This window comes from Acanthopagrus latus, chromosome 10, assembly GCF_904848185.1.
Source record: "Acanthopagrus latus isolate v.2019 chromosome 10, fAcaLat1.1, whole genome shotgun sequence".
NCBI classification, from domain to species: Eukaryota; Metazoa; Chordata; class Actinopteri; order Spariformes; family Sparidae; genus Acanthopagrus; species Acanthopagrus latus.
The window spans coordinates 19,057,051-19,083,620 of record NC_051048.1 but is presented as its reverse complement, the minus strand read 5'-3'; the positions used below and the strand labels follow the sequence as shown (position 1 = coordinate 19,083,620).

The 26,570-nt window shown below is 40.9% G+C and overlaps 1 protein-coding gene across 8 annotated transcripts in view; it reads left to right on the top strand.

Annotated features, from left to right (window-relative positions):
• Nucleotides 1-26,570, top strand: part of LOC119027099 (phospholipid-transporting ATPase ABCA1-like) — a 169,539-nt gene that overhangs the window by 89,332 nt on the left and 53,637 nt on the right. For 5 of the 8 annotated variants that reach the window (XM_037111973.1, XM_037111974.1, XM_037111971.1 and 2 more), the window contains 11 exons: nucleotides 2,478-2,556; nucleotides 4,645-4,847; nucleotides 7,409-7,457; nucleotides 8,208-8,234; nucleotides 8,314-8,418; nucleotides 8,610-8,642; nucleotides 9,226-9,365; nucleotides 12,722-12,849; nucleotides 17,025-17,123; nucleotides 17,874-18,063; nucleotides 26,458-26,552. In XM_037111973.1, the coding sequence (XP_036967868.1) occupies nucleotides 2,478-2,556; nucleotides 4,645-4,847; nucleotides 7,409-7,457; nucleotides 8,208-8,234; nucleotides 8,314-8,418; nucleotides 8,610-8,642; nucleotides 9,226-9,365; nucleotides 12,722-12,849; nucleotides 17,025-17,123; nucleotides 17,874-18,063; nucleotides 26,458-26,552 (1,148 nt within the window). Of the gene's footprint in view, nucleotides 1-2,477; nucleotides 2,557-4,644; nucleotides 4,848-7,408; nucleotides 7,458-8,207; nucleotides 8,235-8,310; nucleotides 8,419-8,609; nucleotides 8,643-9,225; nucleotides 9,366-12,721; nucleotides 12,850-17,024; nucleotides 17,124-17,873; nucleotides 18,064-26,457; nucleotides 26,553-26,570 lie in introns of all 8 variants that reach the window. The other 3 variants (XM_037111976.1, XM_037111977.1, XM_037111978.1) reach the window with 2 other exon arrangements.

Genomic DNA, 26,570 nt, shown 5'->3' with positions numbered 1-26,570 from the left:
AACAGAATGTGAGGGATCAACAGTTTTGACGACTTCTGTTTATTGTGTTATTAAGCATGTTTAGTATGCTAACCAGTGAGCCCTGGCCCTAGCAGCGGGAATGCCAGCACTTCCCCGGTGCTCCATGCTCCCAGTCCTGATCGCTTGCTGCATGGCTAACTGAGCTAACTAGCCAACAGCAGCTACAGTTGGCAGCAGTTACTGTTACTGTTTTGAGTATGAATGCAGCAGGTCTTACAATTCTTACATGCACCTTTTCAGTGCATTTTAAACTCGTGCTAACTCTTGCAAAGTTTGTTGAAAGGCTTGAGAAAAAAAAGTTGCACTGTGCACCTTTAAATCAGACGATTTATCAACAGTAAGGAGTGTGGTGGAAATTTCTGTCAATAAAAGAGTAAAGTCAGATCTGTCTTTTCGGTAAGTTTAATCCAACCATCTGCAGATGGACTCACCACACAGTCAAATTCATGAGCTGAGTGAATGAGCCCCGAGTAAAGGAGTGTTCACAATTTTATACACAGATATCTACAAGGTCAGGGGAAGAGACAAGCACTCTCGGTGCCAGCAGTGATTAAGCTACACACACGTACATACGACTATCCCAATCAGACAGGCTTCTCATCGACACAAGACGTAAAGTTAAAACTTCATGACGCATGACCTGGGACTCTGTGCAAAGCATAAAATTATCAGACATAAAACATAAGACAAGAAGACGACTTTCTATCTGAGTTTTGGCTGGTTCGTGACACTGTTACAATCATATAGGGCAGAGGTTAGGTGTTCATGCATTTGCATAGTTCAAAATTCATCAACCCATAATGAAAAGGAATTTTTCCATCACAGGAGATTGTATCGTTATTATTGTAAGAAGATAAGATCGCATTGACTATCCTATATTATTATGGACCATAATCTAATTCACAAGCAACAGATTTGCAGACATATAAAGAATGTGAATATAAGTCTGTGTTAACAACCTATTCCAAGCGGTCTCTCCACTTTACCACACATTTCTCAGCCCTACCATTAGAGCTGAAAGAAATTGTGTTTGTATGACACAACTTTTGCAAACTCTGCAAACCATTCCCTGAAAGATGGCTCACCTGGGTAATAATTTGCTTTCCCTCAATTATACTGGTCGGAATAAAGTCCTCGGGTCCGCAGTGGGATGTGATTTGTGGATCACTGAGAACATACAGCCTCGAGCGGAGATCAAAGTTGGTCTTGGTAATGTTTTTTTTTTTATACCTTCATGAACCTTAAGCTGGTTTTGAATAGTTTTAAGCATGAGGCATTCAAAAGGTAGGTGAGGAAGCACTAGCAGCAGTTGGCATATGTTATTTTTGCACAGTTTTATTCTTGTGTGAATATTTAACAGTTGAGACATTTGACTTCTTATGTTACATGAAAAGAAAAACATTATTCTTCAGAGTAAGACATCACAAACCGTCATCTTATAACCCCCAAGTGTATTTCACACGGTTGTCTCTCTGTTGGGAGGCACAACACTGGCTATGTGATCTCATTATCTTCAGATATACACACATTTGGTGATAAGGACCCTTGCCAGACCACGCAGTTACCATCCTTTATTCTCCTTATTAGAATAACTTAACATAAAACTGTTGTATATGGAAGGGGATCAGGGTTTTTGATTTCATGTGTGAAGAAAAGATCTCGAGTTGCAAGTCCCTTTGACAAAACAGTAACCTCCTTCTAGTCTATTATTGAACATGGCCCCTTCTGACTTTCCTGAGTGCTCTCGGTCTCTATTGCCGCCCTCCCCTTATAATGATCTGTGTTTAGTCTCTCCCAGCATGAGAATTGGCAAACGCCTACGTGCTGGATGATACTAATTGTCACAGGGGAGAGGGGTGATTCTCGCTCCTGCTCGCCAACAGTGCCTCACACACTTAGTTTTAATCAATAGGAGCAAATGAACAAGATGCACTGATGCCAGCAGGGCTAGAGCAATTACCATTAGTCTGCAAGCTCTTTGAGGTGAGTGGTGTCATTTGTTTGAAATAAATAAATAAGCATGCAAACACCTTTGTGGGCGAGGTAGAAAAGAAACCCCTTCTCCAAGATGACAACTTTGCAATACGGTGGAAGATTTTGCAATTACACAGCTAATATAACTCTGAAATAGAGCTGGATGAAGTTTCATCATCCCGATCTTATTCCCTGTGATTAAGCCCCATTTAAAACATGTCATCAAGTTCGTTTGAAATGCAGTGAGGCTGAGGATCTTGAAAATATCATCTTCAGTTGTGTCTTTTCTTCAACTTAAAAAGACTTGATGGTACACCACAGGTTGAATGCATTACCTGTCATCCGCCTCATGCAGTCTGTTTTATTTAAAGCAATTAAATAGAAACTTTTGGATGGCATCCATTATTCCATTAACTTAAGACAGGAGTTGTTCTAAGTGGTGAGGCATGATAAGGCCCTTCTAATCCAATTCTGGTTAACAGGAGAAAGGCTGTCCTTCGAGGAGCAGCAGCATAGATGACGGCATTGGCAGCACAAGCTGGAGCAACTCCGATCCCTCAGGTAGAAACTTTATCTCTGTTCTGCCAGCCCTATGTTGTGTGAAAATGTTTTATTGTTGCCGCAGAATGTTGTTTGACAAACAACTTTTTCATATAATTTTGTAAATATTTCATCCAAAACTGAACAATCTGTCATTATTTATTCAACTCTACTGTACATGAAACCTCCAGTAAAATCTCTAAGTTAACATAACACTCTCCAAGGTTCGCACCGTGAAAGCTTTCTTCAGATACAGGAAATCAAAAACAGGACACCTTCTGAAAAATGATATTCCTATTAGCTCATAGATGATTTTTTTTCCCCACCCTTCCACTACTGAACCAACAAACACGACAGGAGCGGTGAGGTAGCTGCTACCTTTAAATGCTGATGAATCATTCTGGCTAATGGTAAAGTGCACTAATGTCCCACTCAAATGTGAGATACAAATGGGAAAGCTGAATTTTTGGTGATGGAGAAAGAACTAATAGAGCTTTGTGAGTGCAGAACAGGCAATATAGAACGTGATGGATTTGAACACAAAACTATGTTGTATAGTGTATTTTGGTAAATTCCCTGTAAATGGACGATGATCTTGGAGATTGATTAAAAGGTTCTATTTTTCTTATGTTTTCCTCGATGCCAAAGTAACTGATAGTTCAACACTCTTTATCAGTCCACTGATGAACCTACAGAGAATTGCAGCCTGAATGCACAGCTCTCCTTGGCTTCAGTTTCCCAGTGATTCTCATCTCATGGTTGAGTCGTCCAGTGCAGATGTTCACTCTCAGAGCTCTCACAGCTTCATTTTCATCTGCGGCAGGCAGCTGTTTTCAGAGATTTTAGACAGCTCATAAAACTCAGTACAAAATGGCAGACAGGTACAGTCGAGCTAGCTGGTGTGGAGCATGGGAAGCATTCAGCAGCTAAAGTGCAGAGACCATTTGCAGTTGGTAGAGACCAAACCAGAGCTAAAAGAGAGTGAATATTACATTCATGAGGTGGACAGAAACAGGACTTATGTTGCTTCCTGTTAACACTTAACAGATGATATGTCATTTTTGTGTTCACGACTTGTTTAAACTGCCCCCAAGTGGCAAAAGCATTTCCTTGATAGTATTTTTCAACTGTAATTCAAGAAACTTAAACTTAAACAGTGGGAATCCATTTACCATGCGGCAGGTTTCATCCCCGGTATCTCTGCCAGACACTATTGTCAAAGCAAGTCAGTCCTGGGCAGCATGGATTAATGCATGTTTAAGTCCACATTTCAGACAACTCTCTGATGCAAGTGTACAGAATAAAGAGAGGTAGCTCAGATTGAACTCATATTGCAGCACTACAACATGCGATGCTGATTTGATTTGTTAAGATCGTCCTTGGCCTTGATCATGTTAACAGAAGTACCTGTGCAAGGCGTGATCAGATGAAGAATCTCCAGTAGGTTCGAGTTTGTTATGCATGGAGAGTCAGTCGGTCTTCAGAATGATTATACACATGATGGGTAAATATAAGATGCCATAAAAGTAATCACATTTCCACAAGTGACAGCACATTTCTCTTTATTACCACACAGACGGAAACACACACACATTTTCACAAATAATTTAGTCTGATGTGTGAAGAAGATCCCTTTACTTCTTCATAAAGCACCGAGCCGGTGGTTGTTAAGCTGCAGTAATTATGTATGAGAGGTTCGGGATCAATAATGGATGCGGTGCGTTCTGCAACACTGTCCTGATTGATTCTCACTAAAACCGGGCTTCAGAATGGATGAGGCAGGAGAATTATGTCCACTGATCTGTTTCAGTATGTTTAAAGGTCACATCATCAGGTATGTTGAGATCTCAATTCATTACACGGTGGGTTTTTGAGTGTTTCACTACAAAAGATATTTAACTAAAGTTCGCTGGTGGTATTATATCAACACTGGATTTGGAAACTTTAAAAGAATGCTTGCTCTTTAATTGTTTGCAAGTTATATCACTCAGGAGACAGTGACAGAGGGATAGAGATCATCATTTCACACTTCTCTAGTTTATGTTTGTGCAGTTTTACCATCCTTTGGAGTTTGTTTCATGAGTACTCTTGCGGATGTCCATCCGGCAGATTTAACGGCTGTGGGTAAGCTTGTGCGGCGCCACGTCCCTGAGGCGGTCTTCCTGGAGAGCATCGGTCAGGAGATCACCTACATACTGCCGTATAGCGGAGCGAGAGATGGGACCTTTGCTCTGCTCTTCCAAGAGCTCGACCTGGCCATGGCTGAACTTGGCCTGACAAGCTACGGCATCTCTGACACAACGCTGGAAGAGGTACAGTAAGCGTGGGATTGAAAACCTAGCCAGAGATGCAGTATGGAATACACAGATATACTCTAGAGAAAATACACACAGGAACATAAAGTACACGTACAGATCAATTGCCCCTGAGTTTATTATTTAACTTGTCTTCTGTTTCTTTTGGGGTCATTCAATGTCAAGTCAGAGGTTTGTGGTTTTCAATCTTGTTCAAAAATGCAGACAGCCTGTAAGGATCTTGTCCCAGTACATCAAACTCTGTGCTGGCACCTTTACGTTTTACTCTTTGGCTTACTGTGACTTTTTGCTTGCTGGCCCTTGTCACAAGCTGCACTTTTCTGGCTTCTCCATATTCTGCCGTGGACACACATAAGGTGAAGTGCCCGAGAGCAATGCCCACTTCCTTTCAGCACCCATCTTGAGCGATTGGGCTGTTGAGACGGAGCGCAGAGCTCATCAACCTGATCGCGATCTGCCCCGATCATTTCGGCATCTGTTTTTATTGTCTGCTGCGAGCGATCTGGCACAAAAAGATGCCGGTGATCTATTAAAAATACTGTCAATGCTGTTTGTGAACCACTCACAGATCTGTGAATAAGGATTGTACTGGCACTTGAAGCACTGCATGAAATACTGACATTTTTAAATAAACATAAAGTGTTCATTTTATTTGACACAGAATATCTGATATTGCTGCAGAAACACTCAACACCACACTTACTTACTTTTGGTCTTTTTATGCTTCTCAGAGTCTGTAAGTAAAAAGTCAGAATTTTGGTAGACAGTTTTCAAATCCTTCCCACAACTCAGGTAATGCAAAACTACAAAAACAGCAGCACTATAACAAGCAACTTCACATTTACTACATTAGATTTCTTCCCTTAGACTCGGTCTTGGTGCCAAGTATTGTTTTTCGCAGCATGCTGATTTGAAATACATGCGGCCCCTTGTGTGTGTTCTGCTGTTTTTCCTTCAAAGTTGTTTCACTTTCAAATAAATGTCACCCAATAGGATCTATGGGCTTCATCCATTTCTTGGCAATTGTGCAAAGCTCATGTTAAAAACTACACTAGACTGTAGAGTAAACAATGTATTTTAGATAAACAGCAACTTGAGATGGAAAAGAGTCTTTTCAAATACTTTTACAACCTTGTAGCAACTGCACTGTAATCTTTACCAGATTTTACACAACACAATAGTCAACTGCTTGTGTTGTGTATATGTCATACATTCCCTTTATTTGCTTTTTCGCAACAGACCAGAGAAGTTTATGATGAGATTTATATGTATTTCCAAATTTCCTTAATTCCAATTTGCCCTTAAAACTGAAGGAATACGTAAGAAACTTCTCCCACTCCTTGAGCTAAATGGACAATTTAAAACATGATGAAAAAGCCAAACATACCATTGTCACAAAGCTAAAAAAATGGCTTATAATGATGTGATTTCACAGAACAGCAACATTTTGAAGCTAGAGCATCCACACTTATAGAAATGACTTTTGTGTGAAGTACCTCAAAATGTGACTACATTTAGTCAGCATCAGGATGTATGCTTGAAAACGTCATTGGTGTAAAAGTACTACTTTACTTGCAGATGAAGGACTTTTAATCAATATTTTAACTTTGTTGTTAAACTGGATCAACCACCAAGTGAGGTCATAGTAGAAGTGTTGTCACTGTTATCATTACACGTATGGCACATGTTCTTATCTTCCCAAATAAATGACTCACAGTTTGTTCGGCATCCAGACGAGTCTCGGATCATGAAGTTAAGCGACTGTTGGTTAATGCCCCTCGTGTAACTCAGACATGATTCAGACACTCGTGGCCTGCAGGCCATGTAAATAATTCCTTTTGAATTTCCCAAAATTTCAACACAACAAGGTTATTTCATTCATCCATGTTTTTCTTTTGAAGTCCAACCACACTGCTGTCGAAATATGGTGTGATTTATATATATATATACGGAACTAATAATCAAGGGATGATAGACGTTACGTAGGAGTTAGTCATATAATAACACCCACTGAAGTTACTGTTACCAAATAACCTTTGAGCTGCTTTTTGAGTGTTGTTGTTGATTTTTTTTACAAAGCCAATAGTCCTTTTTTTATGTTTGTTTTTTTTTTTTTTTTATATAGTTCACCACATAAAATCATACTCTGTACAAACTATGTATTTTTTAGGCTTGCCCTGAAGCGTGCAGACACTTTTAAGAGGGCAGATGTTGAAACGCTGCTCAAAAACCCACAACAGAATGAAATCAACGCAGGTCACTTGAACATTTTTGCACAAATGTGGAGATTTATTTCTTTTTGACACATATGGCCTGAATTGATAATTGAAGTCAAGGAGGGCACTTCTCTTGGAGAGGTGCTCAAGTAAAGGTTAGGATCTCTGTGGATGCACAACCGTGATCCGACACCGGGGGTAACTGGCATCAAATCCGTGTTAAACAGTTAACACGCATTTGCATTCATCTTGCTTATACAGGTCCTTTATAAGGTGACAGGACACAAACTACAGCTCTTATAAGAAACTTTATTCACACTTACTATGTTAATTTTTTTACAGATTTTCCTTAAAGTGGCAGAAGATACCGGAGTGGATGCAGAAATACCAAGTAAGGAGATGATGTGTATGAAACATGCTGAAACAGTCAAAGTAGAAAACAAAGAAAGAAAAATAAAGCAGGCATGAAGAAATGAGAGGGAGCAAAGTAGGTAAATATGGTTTGAGAAATAAATGGAATGCAAAAAGAAATCAATACAGACATGAATATGTAATACATCAATACAAAAAAATCAATACAGTCATAAACAAAGTGGAAAATGTAATGGGTAAGTAAATAGATAATGGAGTTAATACCTGTGTAATTAAAAATAGAAGCAAATTGATACAGAAATATCAGTTTATGTAACATTATGTGAATTGATTAATGATTACATGTATTTTCAACATTAGTTTCGGTGCATTAAATCACACTGATTTATGAATTGAGCCATTTCTTCCTCCTTTTATCTTGTAAAATATTTAACCTCCTGAATCTCCACTTTACCTGTGCAGCTGGTGTTTGTCTGGAGAATCTGGCAGCAACACAGAGCTCTTCAGTGTGGCCTTCCACATTTAGTGATGATGTTTCTGCATCATGTTGTATCAGGTTGAATGCTGGGTAGTATCATGCTTCATGTTATAGCTGATATAACTGACCCTACATACACAGAGGCCACTTCCTTCGACTTGTGTCCACAAATCTTGCACTCCCACAATTGCAACATTTGTGTCCGTATTTATCGGCAAACAACTTCCCCTTTCAGTATAATCGTACATTTCCTTGCATTCCTTAAGCACCTGGGTTTTTGTGCTTTTGCAGGGAATAATATGGCGTCATGCAGGGCAGGTAGCTATTCTTATTGTTATTTATAACCCTAAATTGGGTCAGGCCAAAACAACATATCTTATTTGTATTCCCACAGCAGCAACGGAGCTGCTGGTGAGAGACTGCAAGAGAAGCTCCCGCACATCCAAGAGGAACAGCATCGCCAGCGCCCACAGTAAAACAGAGCACGTCTCTGGAATAAATGGCGAGTCCCTCTTCAAATTTATCATACATTGATTTGTTCTTACTGAATTACGACTCAATTTAAGATTTGAGAGTTTACTCAAAGCTGTTTTTTATAAGTCATTCATGGTGGTGTTATTTTGAACAGATTTTCAGTTAAATTAACTTTAATATACACCTGAGCCTGGTTTCTTTTCTCTGTTTCAAATGAAGAATTGAAAGAAAAGTTCACAAGTAAAGTTGAAGGTAAGTACTGTACTGTTTTATTACGCCAGCAAGTGTTTTTTTCCATGCACCTTTTATTCTCTCGTTCTCATTACCTTCATGTAGTTTGGCTTCAATTTGTCTGTTTCACCTCAGTGGCCTTTTTGAAAAGAGGGTATAAACAAGTGCTCGGTCTTTTAGAATGAGTCATTTTCAAACAGAACTCTCTTCCAATCCGCAGAACCCTATCGAAGTTTTCTCTTCACCTTTCTGCCCTCCTGAAAGAAATTTGCTTTCATTCACTGTTTTTTTTTCCCATCATAACAAATAGCTTTCAATCAGAAAATATTCATTATTTGATTTATCTTATCGTAGCGAGGCATAAAATCAAGGTGTCAACCAGACCTTTTCCCTTCAGAGTTGCACCCAAAAAAAAAATTTCAAAATTCTTGATGTATTGAAAAAGAAGTAGCTGCTACTGTGAGGAATGAGCTAATACAGCTGGCAGGCTTAACGCTTAAGTCATATTTGATCAGCCCATTAGCTGTGCTGGAAAGCATGCTCAGCAGGTCCTTTTACATATGCATAGATGATAAATAACAGGGTGTGTTAATGTCCACTGCAGACTCAAAGAGGAACGCCACTGTCAATGGGAAGGGATCCACAGTCATCACTGGATGGAAGCTGATCAGGAGGCAGTTCCTGGCGCTCTTTATCAAGCGCTTCCACTACGCCCGAAGGAGCCGCAAGGGACTCATTGCCCAGGTAATGGCCACAGTCTGTCATATTGATGGATGGAAGGGTTATACTAGGAGGGTTGCATGGGAGGATCAAGGTAGGATTACATGTTGGCTTTCAAAATCAGTTAATGACACATGTGATAGAGAAAGCTCGTTTAAAATCTGGAGGGAAAAGTCATCCATCTCGATGGGGTCAATAGTCCTGAAATTTAAGTTGCGTGGAGAGAAAATCAGCACAGAATGAAAAGAAGTTGAAACATCTTGCAGAGCAGTGGATGTCAGTAAACTGGTCATACAGTTATCATATTTATCTCTGAAAAGAACATACTGGCATTCAAAGTACTTTTACCTCTAAGCTAGTAGCTTGTAAGCTAAACACTGCTGCTAACAGCTAACAGTTTACCAGCACTCGTCCTGCCAACTTAAACAGAGATTTATTGTTCACTTTCTTGTATTAGGGGAAAACAAAAATATGCATCTCTGATAGTGAGTTCCTTTCAAAATCAAAATGTGGATTCTTTGTTTCCTAATCATCTTAAAGCATGTTGTTCTCAAAAGTTTTAGCCTACAAAGTATCTGACTTCAGCACAGGTTCATTTTTCACAATGTTGCATTAGGAAAAAAAAGTCTTTGATCATGAGTTTACTGGGTGGATTTATGCCTAGCTTGGCCAGGAAACTGTTAAAACATTTGTGTGTGGAGCGAGTGAGGTGTGTTGGCTCACCTCGGAGTACGATCAGTTTCACCTGATGGCTATGATTGGCACCAGAAAGGCCAAGTGACACCTGCGATTTGTTTTCCCATCACTTTACTGAGCGCTAATCATGTGTTTTCGTTTAGCCGTGTATTAAATGTGATCGCATAACAATTACAGCGATGACAGACTGCTATTAGCCTATTAAGTGGATGTCTATATTATTTTGTTCCTCATAAACATAATTTCAAAAGTCAAAACCGATAAACAGACGTAATTTTAAACAAGTCAAAATCAATTTTGGTAGGAAGCAATTTTCAATGTGGTTCTAAAATGTGGGTTGTGACTTAAATTGTGTTTGCACACACACAGACACACACCGACATGATGCAGAAATAATCATAAGTGAAAGTGACTGAAGTGCAGCTCATTCACTCAGGCCTGCTGTTGTGTGTGTGTGTGTGTGTGTGTGTGTGGGAGAGAGAGAGCGATGTTTCACCTTTGTGAGGTGTGCAGGTTCTTCTTGTAATTTGCTGCAGTACCAATCCCCATTAGTCACTGTCAGTCTTGGACGTCCCTCTTTAGTGCGGACGCAGGGCAGGATGGAGGGATAAGTGTGCGAGTGTGTACGTACAAGGGTGCACGTCGTCTGCAAGGGCGCAGCTCCTACCTCCTGCTCTTTATTCATTTGGCTAAAGGATTTTTTTTTTGTCCCCCACCATGTCAACAGCTCCCATTGTCAGCTGATATGATTGTGTGGTGAGGTAATCTCCTGGAATACAAGCGGTTAGGGGAACATAAAAGAGATTATGGCATGTAGCACAAAAGGAGTGATTTATGGGAATGAAAGTTGGGCACAGGCGAGTGTTGGCAATGTCAGGATCAGGGAGAGCAGTTATTGGTCATGTTATAGCAGATGAGTTGAAGACTTCTGGTTGTTTGGAGCTCAACCTGATGACAGCACAGCCTCTTCAAGGCTGCCTTGCCTTGAAGCAGCAGATGACACTCATTCCTGCTCCCGTGTCTGAAATATTTGTGTTTATTTCCATGGATCGGGTTTTCTTGCTGGAAATAACATGAAGTTGACGCACTATTTGTTGTCTTTTGTCTGAATGCTGTGAAAAGAAAACATTAATGCACCGGTCAAAAAAATCCAAGGTGATGCTGCTATCCACTTTAACATTTCAATAGCAAATGAAATTGGGCAGACGTAAACATTTCGCTGAGGAAACAAACTCGATTTAATGAGCTATTTGAGTTTGCTGGGAAATATAACACATCTTAATCGTGTTTTGGTGTTTATGCCCTGTTTGCATATAATCCTGTCCTCTTCTTTAAATCCCAGTAAAACTTGAGAATGTGATAAACTCATGCATTGTTCATGGCGGCGCTTTGGCTTTGTGAGCATAATGACTTCCCCCTGTTTTTTTGCAGATCTCTCTCAATGGAGGAAGTACCAGCTGTCACCTGCAATTACTGTTGAGAGAGAGAGAGAAAGAGAGGCAGAGAAAACACAGTGAGAGAGAGCGCAACAGGAAAAGAATAGTTCCACCATTAAGCTTTTCAGTCCCATTGCTGCTCTTTATCTTGCTTTCAAGCACATTTCCACGACAGTAGCTCCATGCAGTTAAATTCAGGATTTTCAATTGTGGCATCTTGAATTGGCCTGGCAAATTGGGTGCCCCGCAATTAATCAAGTGTACGAATACTTCCCCCTCCTGCCGCCAAGCTGCCCCCCAACCTACTAGTGATTAAACATTAAAGATATCTTGCTTTTTTCCCACTGACCTTTTTGGCAGCTCCAACAATGAAATGAAAAGAGAATTACAAGATAGAGAAAAAGGCGATTGAATGAGGAGGGGCAGGCGCGAGAAGGATGGGGGATGGGGGAGGCTCGGCGCCGTCTAGTCTTTAAAAATAACAACACAAAAGACAAGAGAATAGCGAGAAACTAATTATATCTGAGAGGCCAGATGATGGTGGCAGCAGTGGAAGTGTTTAATCAAACTCATAAAGCGTGCCGAAGAGCCCAAACAAGTTTGTGGGGAGCATATTAATGTGGCACGCGTCACTGCGATGATTGCATCAGGCATTTTGCTGCACGTAATAACAGTGAGGGGGCTCGTGGAGGGGGATGATGAAATGGATCTGAGTTTGAATCTTGTGCCGTCATGCTTACACACAGAATCGCCTGTACAGATCTCCAGTGCACACTGCATGATATAATACTGCTTTTCTTGTGTGTTGTTTTCTTTTCGAGGAAGCCCCGCCATGGTTTTACTATTATTGTGTAATTTATGTGGTAACAATAGTCATGAAACGAATGCAGCCTGTTTCTACTTACATTATCTATATTGTGCTCTATGACTATTGACTATGAAGCTATTTGAATTCTGGATTAACTCAGGTCCTCGAGTAATTGTTGTAGCTCTAGCGGTCAGTGGAATGCCTCAAATCTGATTCTGTTCCTTGCGATTCAGGGAATTTTGTGATAGATGCAAAAACAGTCAAATTGAGATCGTTTGGCAGTTAGAAAAATACCCACGACTTCATTCCGATCGCACACATTTGTAGCATTTCTGTAACATTTTGCCTTCAGATGTAGCAGGATAAATATCTCAAGCAGAGCCACGACAGGGATGCTTTAATGAGATAATTTGATTTCAAATTTGTCACCATCCTCCTAGGTGGTCCTGCCTGCTGTTTTTGTGTGTCTGTCTTTGATCTTCTCGCTCATCGTGCCACCGTTCACTGAATACCCGAGTCTGGAGCTGCAACCGTGGATGTACGGCCTGCCTCAGACCACCTTTTACAGGTAAGCACTTTATGTAAAAATGGCATGGGATGATGATTTTTTTTTAATTATTTTATTTTATTTCTTATTATGGCAGTTTAACTGATTCAGCACAGTTTTGTGATATTCTCAGAAGCAGAAGAAATCTGCTTGCGGTGGATAGTTACAGTAGAAAGAGCAAATGCGGCCAACAGTACGCTGTGAGAAACTTGAAATTTCAAAGGCAGAAACATGACACTGTACTGCTCATGTTGTTTGATTGCCAAGAGATTTTTGCATTGCTGAGGTCATCAATCTGGACGCTGTCCCCTTCTTGGCAGCAGCTTGCCATTCTGTCAGTGAGAATCATGCTTGGTGACAGGACACGGCCTTGGTGGACGTCAGCACCCATTGCGAACAAACCTGACTTATTGCAGAGTATGTGGACACATAAAAACTCCCAGATGTGCAAAACTGCAGATGGCTTTTTAGTGTCTTTTTTTTAAATAATCTGACCTGAGATATGTCCTTACTTTCATGTGTACATGAAATGTGGATTTCTCTATAGTAAATTTCAATCTGAGTTCACAGGTAAAATCTCCATATTCACACCTGTAAGCCCCAGATTTCTCCCACAGGACGCATCCTTCTCCGTGACAACGAAAGTGCTGTAAAAATGCCAGTTGAATTCTGATAGGCGTCACCGGTCACAGCGTCTGTCTCAAGCATCAAACTAATCTCGACAGTGCATTCGTAATCTGTTCTCGTGACACGGAGCCGCCCTCGCTTATCCGCCCTGCAGGTATTTCATTCACGCTGGCAGGGCTTTGTGGAAATTCACTTTGAAGATGTCAAAACACAATTAAATGTAAGGAGAAACTGGTTTATTTAAGATGCAATCTGAGCTCTCAGGCACACGCTTCTCCTTTTGTATTTGTTGACTTATTTATACCCTTTCCACACGTTCGTGTACTGCCAAAATGCTTTAATCGACCACTGTATGTATTATTTTGGTTGCTTTTGACGTGGAGGTTAATTATTTTTTAACCCTTAAGTGAAATCTAAGCAAAGATTTGTAGTAACATTGTCAGGTGTTAATAAACAGCTCATGAATGTGGTTTTATCCACACGGCCACCACATAACCGTCCCCTGGCTGTTATCTGATGTTGCTTTATTCTTCTGCTGCTTCATTCTCTAGACCAGTATTTGTCACAGGCTTAGCATCACACATCCACCTTTTTCCTTTTGTATGGGCACTTCTTGGCTTTTTAGAGCATTTTGTGTGTAACATTCAAACATGAAGATCAAGAATACAGGACTTATTCTGTGTTGATATTGTAATACTTTGTTACTGATGCTCATTCTGCTGAGCACTGAAAGTAATAACCATGATCGTTTCCCCAGTAACCTCCCTCCTGACCAAACCAGGAACAGTTGAACTTTTGAAATGCTCTAGACTTTAGACTTTTATTCAAAGAGCAAAAAAGTGCAAAGAAGCATTTAAACACTTGATCTTGAAAAAGGACTTCAAGCTTTTCAAGTAGTCTAATAGTAGGTACTAGTGGGTTTAAAGTCCAGTTCTCTGTCACTCTTCGTAGTGCTGAAACATACAAATTAATTCTGTCTCTGCCTCTCTCTGCTGAAACATTCAGCATGGTCTGTCTCTCTCCATGGTGCTGAAACTTTCAGACCCAGTCTGCTCGTTGTCTCTACTTCTGCCATTGCTGTGTCCTTTGTGACCAGCTCATGGAGTACATGGTGTCATCATTTGCACTTAGAAACAACCAGCAAAAGGACAGCCCAGAAAACCCAGGCAGCATCTGCTACCAACCTTAGAAAGCTAACTATACACTAAAATATCATCTAGCTCGAGCATAGAAGGTGAAGGTGAGGGTAAGTGTAGCTCACAAGCTCCAGAATTTCAAAGCATTTTGCTCAACAGACTTGTTCACAAAGTCTCCGAATGGTTCACCTCTCTCTGGATTTCCTGGGGACCATTCTTGTGTGATTCGTTTTTAAAACTGGAGTTTTCTTCATTTCTCTGACATTCCCCCTGGCCAATTATTAAATATTGTCTTTTCTCTTGAGTGACTTTAAAACATCCTGCCTGTGTAATTAAAAGTAGTGTGCCTTTTCATCCTAAAAGTTCATTCGGAGGAGCATTGCAGCTCTGCTTGCATCATAAACGCCAATGATCCATTTAAGTTTCGAATGATTGAAGATAATGATTGATCTAGTTTAGCAGTCCAGGCGGCTTCTCACCCTGCTCACTCGTGTTTAATGTATAACAGTGAACATAATGTGTATTAGTTAACCTCTCTACTTTTAGTTTTAGGCTTAGAGATGGGAATATTAAGGGTAGTACTTGCTCCTAATAATGGATCAAGAGCACTGCTTTTCTTACTGCAGTAATATCATGTAGCCTTCATTTGATTTTCTTCTAATATTGTCTCATTTCTTAGTTCTGTGATGTTTCATTTTGACTTGATGAACTGTTCATTAGTTTCTACTCTTTATGTGTGTGTGCACAAGTCTTTGGAACTGTCCAATAGTTTTATTACTTTGAATAACGTGCTAACCCAGCCATTGTTAATTACAAAACAGATGGCTGCACACAATCCTTTTTTTTTTTTTTTTTTTTTAACAATCGGACCACTTCAGTTGTGCTCACTGGCGGGCAAGGGAACGATCGTATGACCTTCACGGAGACGCCTCTAAATGAGACAATGAACACAATATTAATCCAAATGGTTGGTCGGGCTGTGGCCCACTGCTGGCAGAAAGCCATCACGATGGTCTTTTTGTAACACTGTGTTTTAACTCCCTCCGGTACCCTTAAGATAAAGGGCAGAGTGTGTGCGGTTAGTAATGAGAATGAAATTGGAATGGGAAGATTGTTTAACCGAGACACGGGGCTCAGATATGTACAGGACACTCAGATAATAATGAAAGGCTGTGAAGAGCTTATACTGTACACAGAATCCTGAACAGGCTGGTGTCAGTACGTGCTCACCCAAGAGTTCACATCAGAACAGAGCTGGACTCAAGCTATAAGCACAGAGTATGTATCACCGTACAGTCAGTGTTGATATGGGAGTTCTGGTTTTGAACAAGCCGGTAAACTCTCTCGCACTTCTTGTATAATGAAACCCCAGCAGCATGCAGCATCGCAACATTGCAGCCAAACATCTACTCGAAATGCACCACGTCTGATCACCTCACGTGCGTGCCGGATTTTCCTTCAGGCCTCCGTGGATGTCGAGATACATTTAAGATTAATGATCGTCTAAACTCCCGTGCTTTGTGGAAGACAGATCAGATGATCAACTGCGACAGGAGACGGATTATAAGATGTGTTAAACACTAACCAGTTGTGATCAAAGAAGGATTAGAAGACTTGTCAAATCCTAACCAGCTGTGACAACTGTGTATTCCAAACGTAATGACAGATAGCACTACTGTTACATTTACTTGTCACTTACCACACTTTCAGACAATATCACTGACTGAAGTGATTTCAGGGCCTCTAACATCAAAACATCTTTGTAACACCAGTCAAACCATCAATAGAGGTTAATAGTGAGTCTCAGCTTGCTTCTCCTCACAGTAAACTCAGCTCTTATTGAGTGTTGGCTGTCTTTTCTTTTTAGATGGGATCTCTGCCTCCAATATTATTAAGGCTGCACAGGTCAGTCTGTGAATTGATTCAGCTGTTTAAGATAGACTCCATCTTGGGGCCCTGTCAATGTCCAGTGGGATGACAAAAGATCTCAGTCGATCATCGGTCAAGACTACCAAGACTCTGATATATTTCCATCTTGAACACATGGATGGGTAATTCTGATGTAAATCAGTCCAGTCAATGCTGCTGCAAGCAAGTGTACGACATGACACTTTTGATGGGTATGGCTCTTTAGAAATTAAAGAGTTTTAAATTTATACTTCAGCAAAAGGTTTCAGTTGTCTTCACAGTAACCAGCTGTTCCTCCAGCTGCTAAAGTAACTACCCAATCACGTTGCCCGACAACTTGTGACAGTGTTAATGTTAATATCAGTCGAAACTTCATCACATGTTGAGAACCATAAATCAGACTTCTGACAAAGGGGCTATATTCCATCAGTAGGTTTGATGCTCATGGATTAAGAAGAAACTTAAGACACACTGTGTTGTTGGTATGTGTTTTATTTCTATTGATCATATTCCCAATTTGTACAGCAACGATGGGCCAGATAATGTGGAGGTGTCTCGGGTGGTGGAAACCTTGGTGAACGAGCCTGGCTTTGGGACTCGCTGCATGATTGGAGACCCGATACCGTGAGTGTTTCCGAGTGCACAAGAAGACAAAACAACAGTGTTTGCACACGCATTCAAGCCAGACGGTAACTGTGAAATGTAAAGCTCTGCAAGCTGTTTATGTGTGGCTAGTAGCTGGACACCTGTGTATGCACATACCCAAACATGGACTTGTGCGTTCTTGAGCATGTGCCTGCGCCTCCTTCATGGAAATCCAGCTGCAGAAATCAAACAGCCCTGAAAAAGAGCAAAGTAAACCAGAGCGTAGTAGAAGCTCCACATGCCCATGTTTGGAAACTAAACGACCGTCTTTATCAGAATAATTTGAATAATGAAAACGCTTCAAAATGAAATGGAATTATTACTGACCCCGGAGCCCATACAGTTCATGAGTGTTTGTGCATAGCAAATGCTGTGAGCTCCATACTGTGCCGAAGTACTTAAAACACACACGCATCTTGTAATTCAGACGCATTATCCACCAGCCTTTAAAAAAGTATTTTACTCGTGACATATGTAAATGTATGAGGTCGGTAAACAGAAACCTCTCAGATTGCAGACAATATCCAGTCAACAAAGTACTTCCAATACCTCAATTCGATCTCCCTCATTCTCCTCACTTCTTATCAAGCTTTATGCCACTGAAGCTGTTACGAATGTGGTAAAGATAAGAGAACATTTTGAGAACAATATGTTTTTCTGTAGTTGCGGTTGGCAGGACTCAATTATTACCAATTAAATACTCATTGTTCATCCATTGTTCTCTCTTAGGAAGTTACCATGCTCACCGAGTGGCTCTGAGTGGTTCACTCCACCCGTGGATCAGTCTGTCGTTGACATCTTCCTCAATGGGAACTGGAGCATGTCAAACCCGTCCCCCTCCTGTGAGTGCAGCACACCTGAACGGTCGTTCATGTTACCTGACTGTCCACCCGGTGCAGGAGGGCTCCCACCACCTCAGGTCAGTTTCTTACACTGGAGCTTGTGTTTTTTGCTGGGAGGGTAGTGTGGAAGTTGTGTTAGTCACTATTATTTGGCGCCGTACAGGTTATACATTTGACGTGCTGCACTGTGGTTCTGAAACACAATGGATGGTGCCTGCTCAGGCCTGTAAGAGCTGACCAAGCAGAGCAGACTGGGCTTTTTGACATGGGGACGTTAAAGAAGACGGGCACTGAAATGGAGCATGCAGACAGAGGTGCTCCTGTTATGGACAGCAGGAGAAAAATGTGTTTTTTGAGATTTGAATACAGGCTAGGACTGTTTGCATATCCACAGATATGTACATACACTGTGAAGGTACAGGTGTTTTTTAGGCATTTAAGACATGAGGGGATTTTTATTCAGGAACAAACCTTATATAATGAATATGTAATTTTGATGAAGACAGATGGGTTTTTCAAGGTTTAATCAATGCCAGGAATGATACAACAGCACAATAAAAAAATGCTTCTCATGGACGCTTTCAGCTTGCAGTCTGAAAGTCCCAGTCAGCATCATTTTGATTTGAAAATGTAAAGAGACTTACCAACAAGGAATTTGCATTGCATTGCAAAATGTAAATCAGCCTTTTGTGCTGTGTCCCTTTTGTGAACTGGCGTGCATGCATGAAAGTCGGACCAAAATTGATTCCACTGAAAATACACTGAATTTGGCACTGAGAATGATTCAGCTGGTTCCACATCTGCTGAAAACCTCGAATATACCCATAGTGAATCCTCCTGCCCTTTCAGGTGTATGCCAACCTTTAACTTCCTGTTTTTGTATTTCTGCCAGCATAGACCTTACCTGACGTCACCTTTTTTTCTCACATCATCCCAAACCCATACCTATCCTTTATTGGCCATTACTTTATACACATGGCCAAATGCACTAGGGCAAATGTTGCACATCTGACCTGATGAGGATCATCCAGGTTGGGATCGAAGGACAAGTTAGAGGCTCTCCGCTACCAGCCACCACCTGCTGACTGAAACAATCACTATAAAGAGACTAAAGTAGTGTCTCATTTGGAGCTAACTGGTTTGCACTGCTGTCTCCCAAAGATAATGAGACATCTAAGCTTGAGAGAGTAACAGATTGAGGAGCTGCCACCTCCACTTCAATGTCATTTTACTTGCAAGGGCTTTGTCTGTATACTTGGGCTTTGCATACTGGGTAGCTTTCTCTTCACATGCAATAGCATGCCAGAAAAACTGCCATCTGGCAACAGTTTGTAAGTCTTAAAGGATGTTTGTTGTACTAAAACAGCATGTCTGCAAATTATTATTTATATAAGCCCTAAAAATGTATTTTAAAAGTTGAATATTAGATGGCAGTGTGGGCAGCCTTGATGTAACAGGAAGTGCAGAGGTGGGAGGGCGGGGCAGTAAATCCTTTCTGTGTCAGTAGGTTTTTACAACCAAGTGTAACTTTTTCAAAAGTGATGAATCGCAGTGATATACACATGACCTGTGTTTGCCCACAGCTAATGTCCATATGTTCCTCCAGTCTGGGCCCTAACTTTTTTTAAATAATCATCAATAATGTGGATACATGGTAGAACAGTTCAGAAAATGCCATCACTTTACTTTAAAGACAGCACTAAAATAAAGCCAGGTTATGATGATACCCAAAATCTAAAATGACACATAATCTCCTATCACGATACCATAAAATATCAAGATATTGCCCAGCACTTTGATGCCCCTATAGGACAGGGATGCACAGTATAACACTTTTGCTAGTGTTTTTTTGCATTCACATACCTGTACAGAACATCCTTGATATGTGTTCATCGATTTTTAAATGTTTTTTATTGTGGATTGGTTCATCTTCCACTTCCAGAAAACCCATTCAGCGTTCAACATCCACAGCAGTGTCCTTCACTTTGAAACCATGCATTCATGCAGTCTGATGACTATTATTCAGCCTTGCAGCAGTCATCTTCAGCACTTTTGTTTATAGCGTTCACTTAAATTGAAACATTAATCTCTCAGTTGAACATCAACAGCAGAAAGTCGTAGAAATGATCCTTGCTCTCACAAGTGACCTGCAAGTAATTCCGCTACAAAGCAGGGGGAATACATGAGAGAGGTTCTATAAATCAAGCCTTTAAGTTTTCCTTGAGCAGTAATTAACATGCTCTATAATAATGGTACATCTGTGAGAAAACTGCATGTTTTTAGTTACCTGCCGTGAACATTGGCATCCAATAATGTGGCTTGAGCATTTTGAGTGAATATAGCTTGTAGAAAGGTGCACAATCTGTGAGTCAATGTGATAACACCTTTGGTATGGCTTGGTGTTTGTGTTTTATCAGCATGAATAGTCTTTGGAAAAAAAAGTGTAAAATGGCTGATCAAAACAACATTTTATATAATTAAGGTGCCTCTCAGGGAAGAGAGAAACTCTGTGGGAGCGGAGGAATCAGATCGTCTGCTATAATCGTCTGCTTCACTGAGGTTAAAAATGCCTTACAAGTTTTTATAAAAGTGTTAGTTTTTAGATGTTTATGATATCATTTAAATAGTCCTTGTAAGTTCAGTTTGCACAGCGGTTATGAAGTAGAAAATCTCTTTTCAGTCTCAGTTCTAAAGAGAGGGAGTGTTGAAAGAGACAAAACTCACATAGCCACATTCAGATACGTATATCTAAAAATGATTGTGTCTTTTAATTGTGGCTTTTCCCCCTTCAGAACCTAACACTCTTGGGAGATGTCATCTTGGAAGGACAAATGAGACACCTATAAAAGAGAGAAACTCTGGCAAGGACATGAAATGACACAGTTTGAAACAGCAGGCCTCCCCAGACCGCCAGTCTTTTATTTTTCCTCCATACCCTATACAATACTCCGTGCGATATAATGTGCCATTTCAAACCCTCCACATAGCTGTAATGCCTCGTTGAACTTGGGCGAGTCTCTCTGTGCGCTCCCTCCTGTGACAAGGCCATCCGGAGCCACTTTAATAGAGCGACTGTCCAGGTATCATGTTATAGGATGATTGTTGAGACAGTCAAACAAGAGATGTGCCCTTTGTGTAACCTTTTCCTTTCCCTGACGTTCGGTCCTAGCTTATGACAGCACTGTCACACAGTTGCCCATTTGTTGACTTGCTACTTGTATCTGCAAAGTACCCTGCGAGGACATCAAGGTCTTCCTTTATAACCTCCTTTTTTGTGTCCTTTTCTTCTCCTTCACCTGCTACCTCCAGCTAAAACAGTCTGGATCTTTTCCTTTTATGTTATGAATTGCTACCACTTGGTAACTTTACTGGATTTCTACTTTATCCTGCTGTAAGTTGCAATACTTTGGTACATTTAGCTTCAGTAAAAAAGCAATTTATAAAGGCCAATTCTTGACTACATCTTGTTACATTCACTTGCATCATTTCTTTATTTACAACATCTTGTTTCGTTCCAATCCAGATCCTGTAAAAAGGATATTAAAATGGACTCCTGTATTTTTTTATTTTTTTGTTTGTCTGCATGGAAACAACCTTGAGGATATTGTGTTATTATCATGCAACAAGATTATTGCCAGTCATCTCCCACTGTGGCTAAAGGAAGTCTAAATTTAGCATTAAGAAACTGCTAGAAGAGGAGAACATTTATATGCAATACATATGCTGTAAACAGTCTGGTTTCTCTGCTCATCACCTTTCTTTTTTTTTTTTTTTCACATAACACAACACTATGTTTATTTGGCAGGGGTCAGTTTTTTGGTAACTCAGAAAGCCGGCAAGCTGTGCCTTTTATTTCATCATCTGAAAGCTTGAAAGATTTATACCACTGTGACAGTGTGCGAGCTCATATGGTAGAGAGATACTGCAATATATCAGGATTTTGGTGTAAAATGATAGATCGGTAACATTTTAATGCAAATAAAAAGACCTATCTTTGTCTGCATACTTATCCAATGCGTTTATAAATGACAGTGAACAAAAATATGGAACTCGAAACCCTCGAAACCTCTTACCCTGTTCACCGCAATCTACATGTGGGCCGTAACCTGTAATTTACTGTTTGAGATGCAGTGTAATACATAAGATCATGGGATCGAATCATACAGTATATGTTTTTTATATTGTCTGGCCATCATGCATCAATATAGCGTCATCTCTGGAAGTTTGAGGAATTGCTGCTTAGCATTGCAACATGCTGCTGAACACACATATGCACTCAAGAGAACGTATACTCACATGCTCTGGAAACATATGCATTTATCATCATTGCTCACCTGCAGACTGCGGTCCATCACGGTGGGGGGGCGATGAATGAATGTGAGTCCAAGGCAGAGACCACCCATAGTGGCAGAGCACATTGTGAGGATGTATTCCCTTTGACCTGAAAGCTTCCCCTGTTGAATAAATCATGACAAAGCGAACCAGCCTTACGCAGGTTTGCTTTTTTATCTTTTATCTTGCCCATCCTCCGAATATGCCCTTGAGAAGCTACAGAAAAAGACGAGAGAGGAAAAAAAAAAACATGGACACATCACCGCAGGAGGTAGTGCGAAATCATTGTTTCCATGGAAATGGCAGGCAACAGTAAGCCTCGATGAATGGGCCGTCATGCATGCAGCGGAATTGATAAAGCCGCCACGTTCACCAAATTACAATTGATGGCTTTATCATTGGAGACCGGCCTAACAACTGCTCACTTTAAAACTACTCTCCTCAGCCTCATCTGTTAGGTTATCGAAGTTCGGAATTAGCTTACCATTTGTGTTTCTTAAAAAAAAAAAAAAAAAAAGTTGTGCGAGAGAAATTAAAACTACCAATTAAAGAGTTTGTTGGTCTGAGAGAAGCTTTCAGCAGGAGTATTTGTTGCATCTTCTAAAGCTTCTGCATGGCATATTCACTTTAATTCAGAACATAGACTGACCGGATCAGTGAAACCATAATGAATCTGTTAACTGCACACCTATAACCAGCTTTTTTTTCCACCCCCCTCTAACAACAGCCTATTGGCAGAGAACAAATCCAGTAAAAGCAGATCAGCTCCAAAACCCCTGCCAGCTCCATACGCAACCTGGCAAACACAACAGGCTGGCACATCCTTTCTCTGCTGGGCCCTGTTGATTTGTCACCTTGACTCCCAACACCCGCAGACCCATTTTAGTGTAAAGCGACCTGTCCTGAGCCACCCTCTCAGCAGAACGCAAGAGATGCTCCAAAACAAGAGCAGAAAGGTCATTGGATTGTGAGTTGAGGCGAGTGTCAGACAGGGCAGCGGTTTTACCCTTTGTTGTGGTTAAACAGAACAGTAGGCGTCCAGATGAAAATCTGTCTCTGGACGAGGATGTGGGCAACTCGGTCTCTCATCATCTGGGACAGAATAGGCAGAGCAGCTTGTGTGTGTTTGTCACCCAACAAGGGCTTTACACACCACTCCAGCTATTACCTAATGGTTGTGTTTGGCTCAGTTTGAAATGATTGTTATGACGGGATCAGATTGGACCTAATCACACACAACACAATGAAACCGCACAATGACACGCACACTTCACACAACAAGGCCACCTGTCACTTCCTGCCCTGCTCATCATGTTATAATGAGTTAAATGATTTTAGAAACAACTTTACACTTGCAGAAATAGAGATTGTTTTGCTGAAAACACAATTAACCTAATCATCACTTGCGAAAACTTGAAGTCAGAGGACATATGACCCTGCACCTCAACATAACATGTTTAATTATAGGAGAATTCTGCTTCGCTGAGATTGCTTTTCCTTCGCTCACGCTAGATAACGTTTGAATTTTACCTTAGAGGTACAGTGCGATATAAACAGTGCTAGGATTAATATGAACACAGCGCGGCCTCTTATCTCCCCTGCGCTCGAGTATGCCAGCTCATTCAACGGATTTGATTACTCCTTAGTTTACATTTCCCTCACCCCTGTTTGCTTCCCCAGCTATCAAGCTACCACTGTGCTGTGGAGAGATGCCGCTATGCACAGAATGCCAAACAAACTGACGCTGTTCACAGGTAATGAACAAGAGATGCAGGCCCAGGTATTGCACGACCACGTATTGCACCAATTTCAGTTTTTTTTGATGGGGGATATGGACCAAGGCCAAAATAATTAGACCCACACTGACTGCATAAACTCATTGTACACACAGCAGAGTGTAAAAGCTCTTATTTATGGTTTTGTTTGTTTCTGAGTTCCTGTGGTCTTTTCGAAAGAGAAGTATGTTTGTTCAGAGATAAGCCAAGGTTGCCGTGCCGTTCGTCCTCCTTATCTCTGATTCATAAGCCAGATGGGTCCCCTTCTTCCTCTGCCTTCTCCTTCTGTTTGTTCTTTGCCTTGTGACTCGAGTTCTCCTCGTCTTCCTCAGCGCTCTCCTCTGCTCTTTTAGCTTATGTTTCCACCCTCCATCCACTTTCGTTCTGTTTTTCTTCTGCAATTTGTTTTTGGAGAGACTTTCTGACCTTTACTCTTCACCTCCTTCTTGTTTTACCTCAACTTATCCTCCTCTCCTCTTCCTTGATCTGCTCTCCACCATGTGACATGAAAGCCAAAGAGACCGTGATTTATCTTTAAAGGGAGTTTTGGACTCAGTAAGAAAAGACATGCCCAAAAAACATCCTTCCAGCTGATTCCATCTTCTTTACAGATATCTTGTGTACTGTATGTCCTACGTGATAAAGAGTGGGTGTCCACACAAGGATAACTGACACACAGGAGTGACCAATTAAACAAGATAAATCAAGCTTTTTGTACAAACGTTTAGATAACCAGTGTAGGTTGGTACATTGGTAAATTGTGCCGCAGTCAGGGGTCCCTACTGCGCTTTATCAAGGATCACTCTGCTAATTAGCATACAGCTACCTCTCTAAATAAGCAGGGGCTAAAGCATCTTGGCGTGAGCGTGTTTGTACTGGGAGGAATCAGCCTACACATAGTGGAGTGTATTCATGTTAGTGTGTCGCACCCTTCCTTAATTGGATGTTGGAATGTACCCATTTATCCACAGAAGGGCGTCTAATTAGGGTCCTTTGACATTAGATACAGCTTTCATAGCTTTGGCGGGGGTCTAGATATCAGCCAAGCTTCCCATAGCCAGGCTTAATTGACTATTATGATAAGGGCTGGGGGAACGTGTTCCACGCTGCTGTGAACAGATATCACCTGCAAAATGGTCTCGCTCTTAAGTTTTGTTGATTTTAATGCGTCTAGCGGATGACTTTTTACGGGTGGCTGAGCAGTTGCGTCTGCTGGTGTCTGTCTGTGGTCAGCCGCTCTGCTCATGATGCTCCACTACACACGGGCGCAGCAAAGTGCTGTTTGCAAAAGTTTGGGATCTTTCAAGAAGTAAAAGTAAAGGCACTGCACCTCTTTTCATGAATGTCACGCATCTCAAAACAATTTGAATGGAATTTAATTTTCCCAATTGTGTTATGTGCTATCACTTGAAACTGCAAATTGTTGTTTCAAATCAATCATCGGCTCAAGAGAGGGCTTCTCAGGTTGTCTTGTTTGTTTTGCGTTTTCAGCTTGCAGATGTAGGGGAGGGTGAGACGAGGGGTATTCACTTGGTCATAATCTGCAACTACACTGTTGCAGATGCCACTGAATCCTATGCAGCACTGGGCCTTTAAGGCTGCTCTAAACACGATGTTACTCTTCAATGCTCCTGAGCTCTACAGAGCATGTTGGAATCTTTTAGCTCATTGTTTTGCTTTCATGGTTCACCACTTAAAGCTGAAATATTAAAGAAATGTCCACCTGTCAAATCCATTTTCAGAAGAAATATGTGACAGCATATCAGCAAAATAACCACGAATTGTCGCTAGCTGTTTGCTTGCTCTTTCTCTCATTAGCTAATTAGTGCAGTTAGCCATGCAGCTAACAGTCCAGACTGTGAGCTTGCAGCACTGGGGGAGTGTTGGTGCTTACACCGCTAGCACAGGAGCTTTTGACCGAGATGATCCAGGCTAGCTGGTTAGCATGCAAACTGCAGTAGATATCTCAACATAAAATATGGATGTCATAACAGGAAAACTATTGAATGTTTTCATTCAAATTCTCACGTATTCTACCTTTAATGTTTCTTCTATTCCACCTCAAATGTTTTCAGCAAAAAAGCATCAAAACAAATGCGTGCTACTTACGCAGCACCCATAGCTGTCAGGGAGTTGGCAGAAAACCAAAATTGAGCTCAAAATAGAGAATTTTAAACCCACCTTTTTTAAAACCTTTTTTTAAACCTTTTTTTTTTAAATTTTTTTGTATCTGCTGTGTGATGTGCATGGTAAATTAGCAACTGTTTGCTAACATATTCAGCATTATCGGACAAATGATAAACCAGTTGAGTGTATTTATTTTACAAGCGCTAACACTTTTTGGGCTTTGTCTCTTCTTAACAGAGGATCCAGAACACAACAGACACATTGTTGGATTTAACTGGCCGGAACATGACGGACTTCCTGATCAAGACTTTTGAGCGCCAGGGTAAAAAAAGGTAAAGCATGTCAGTGCT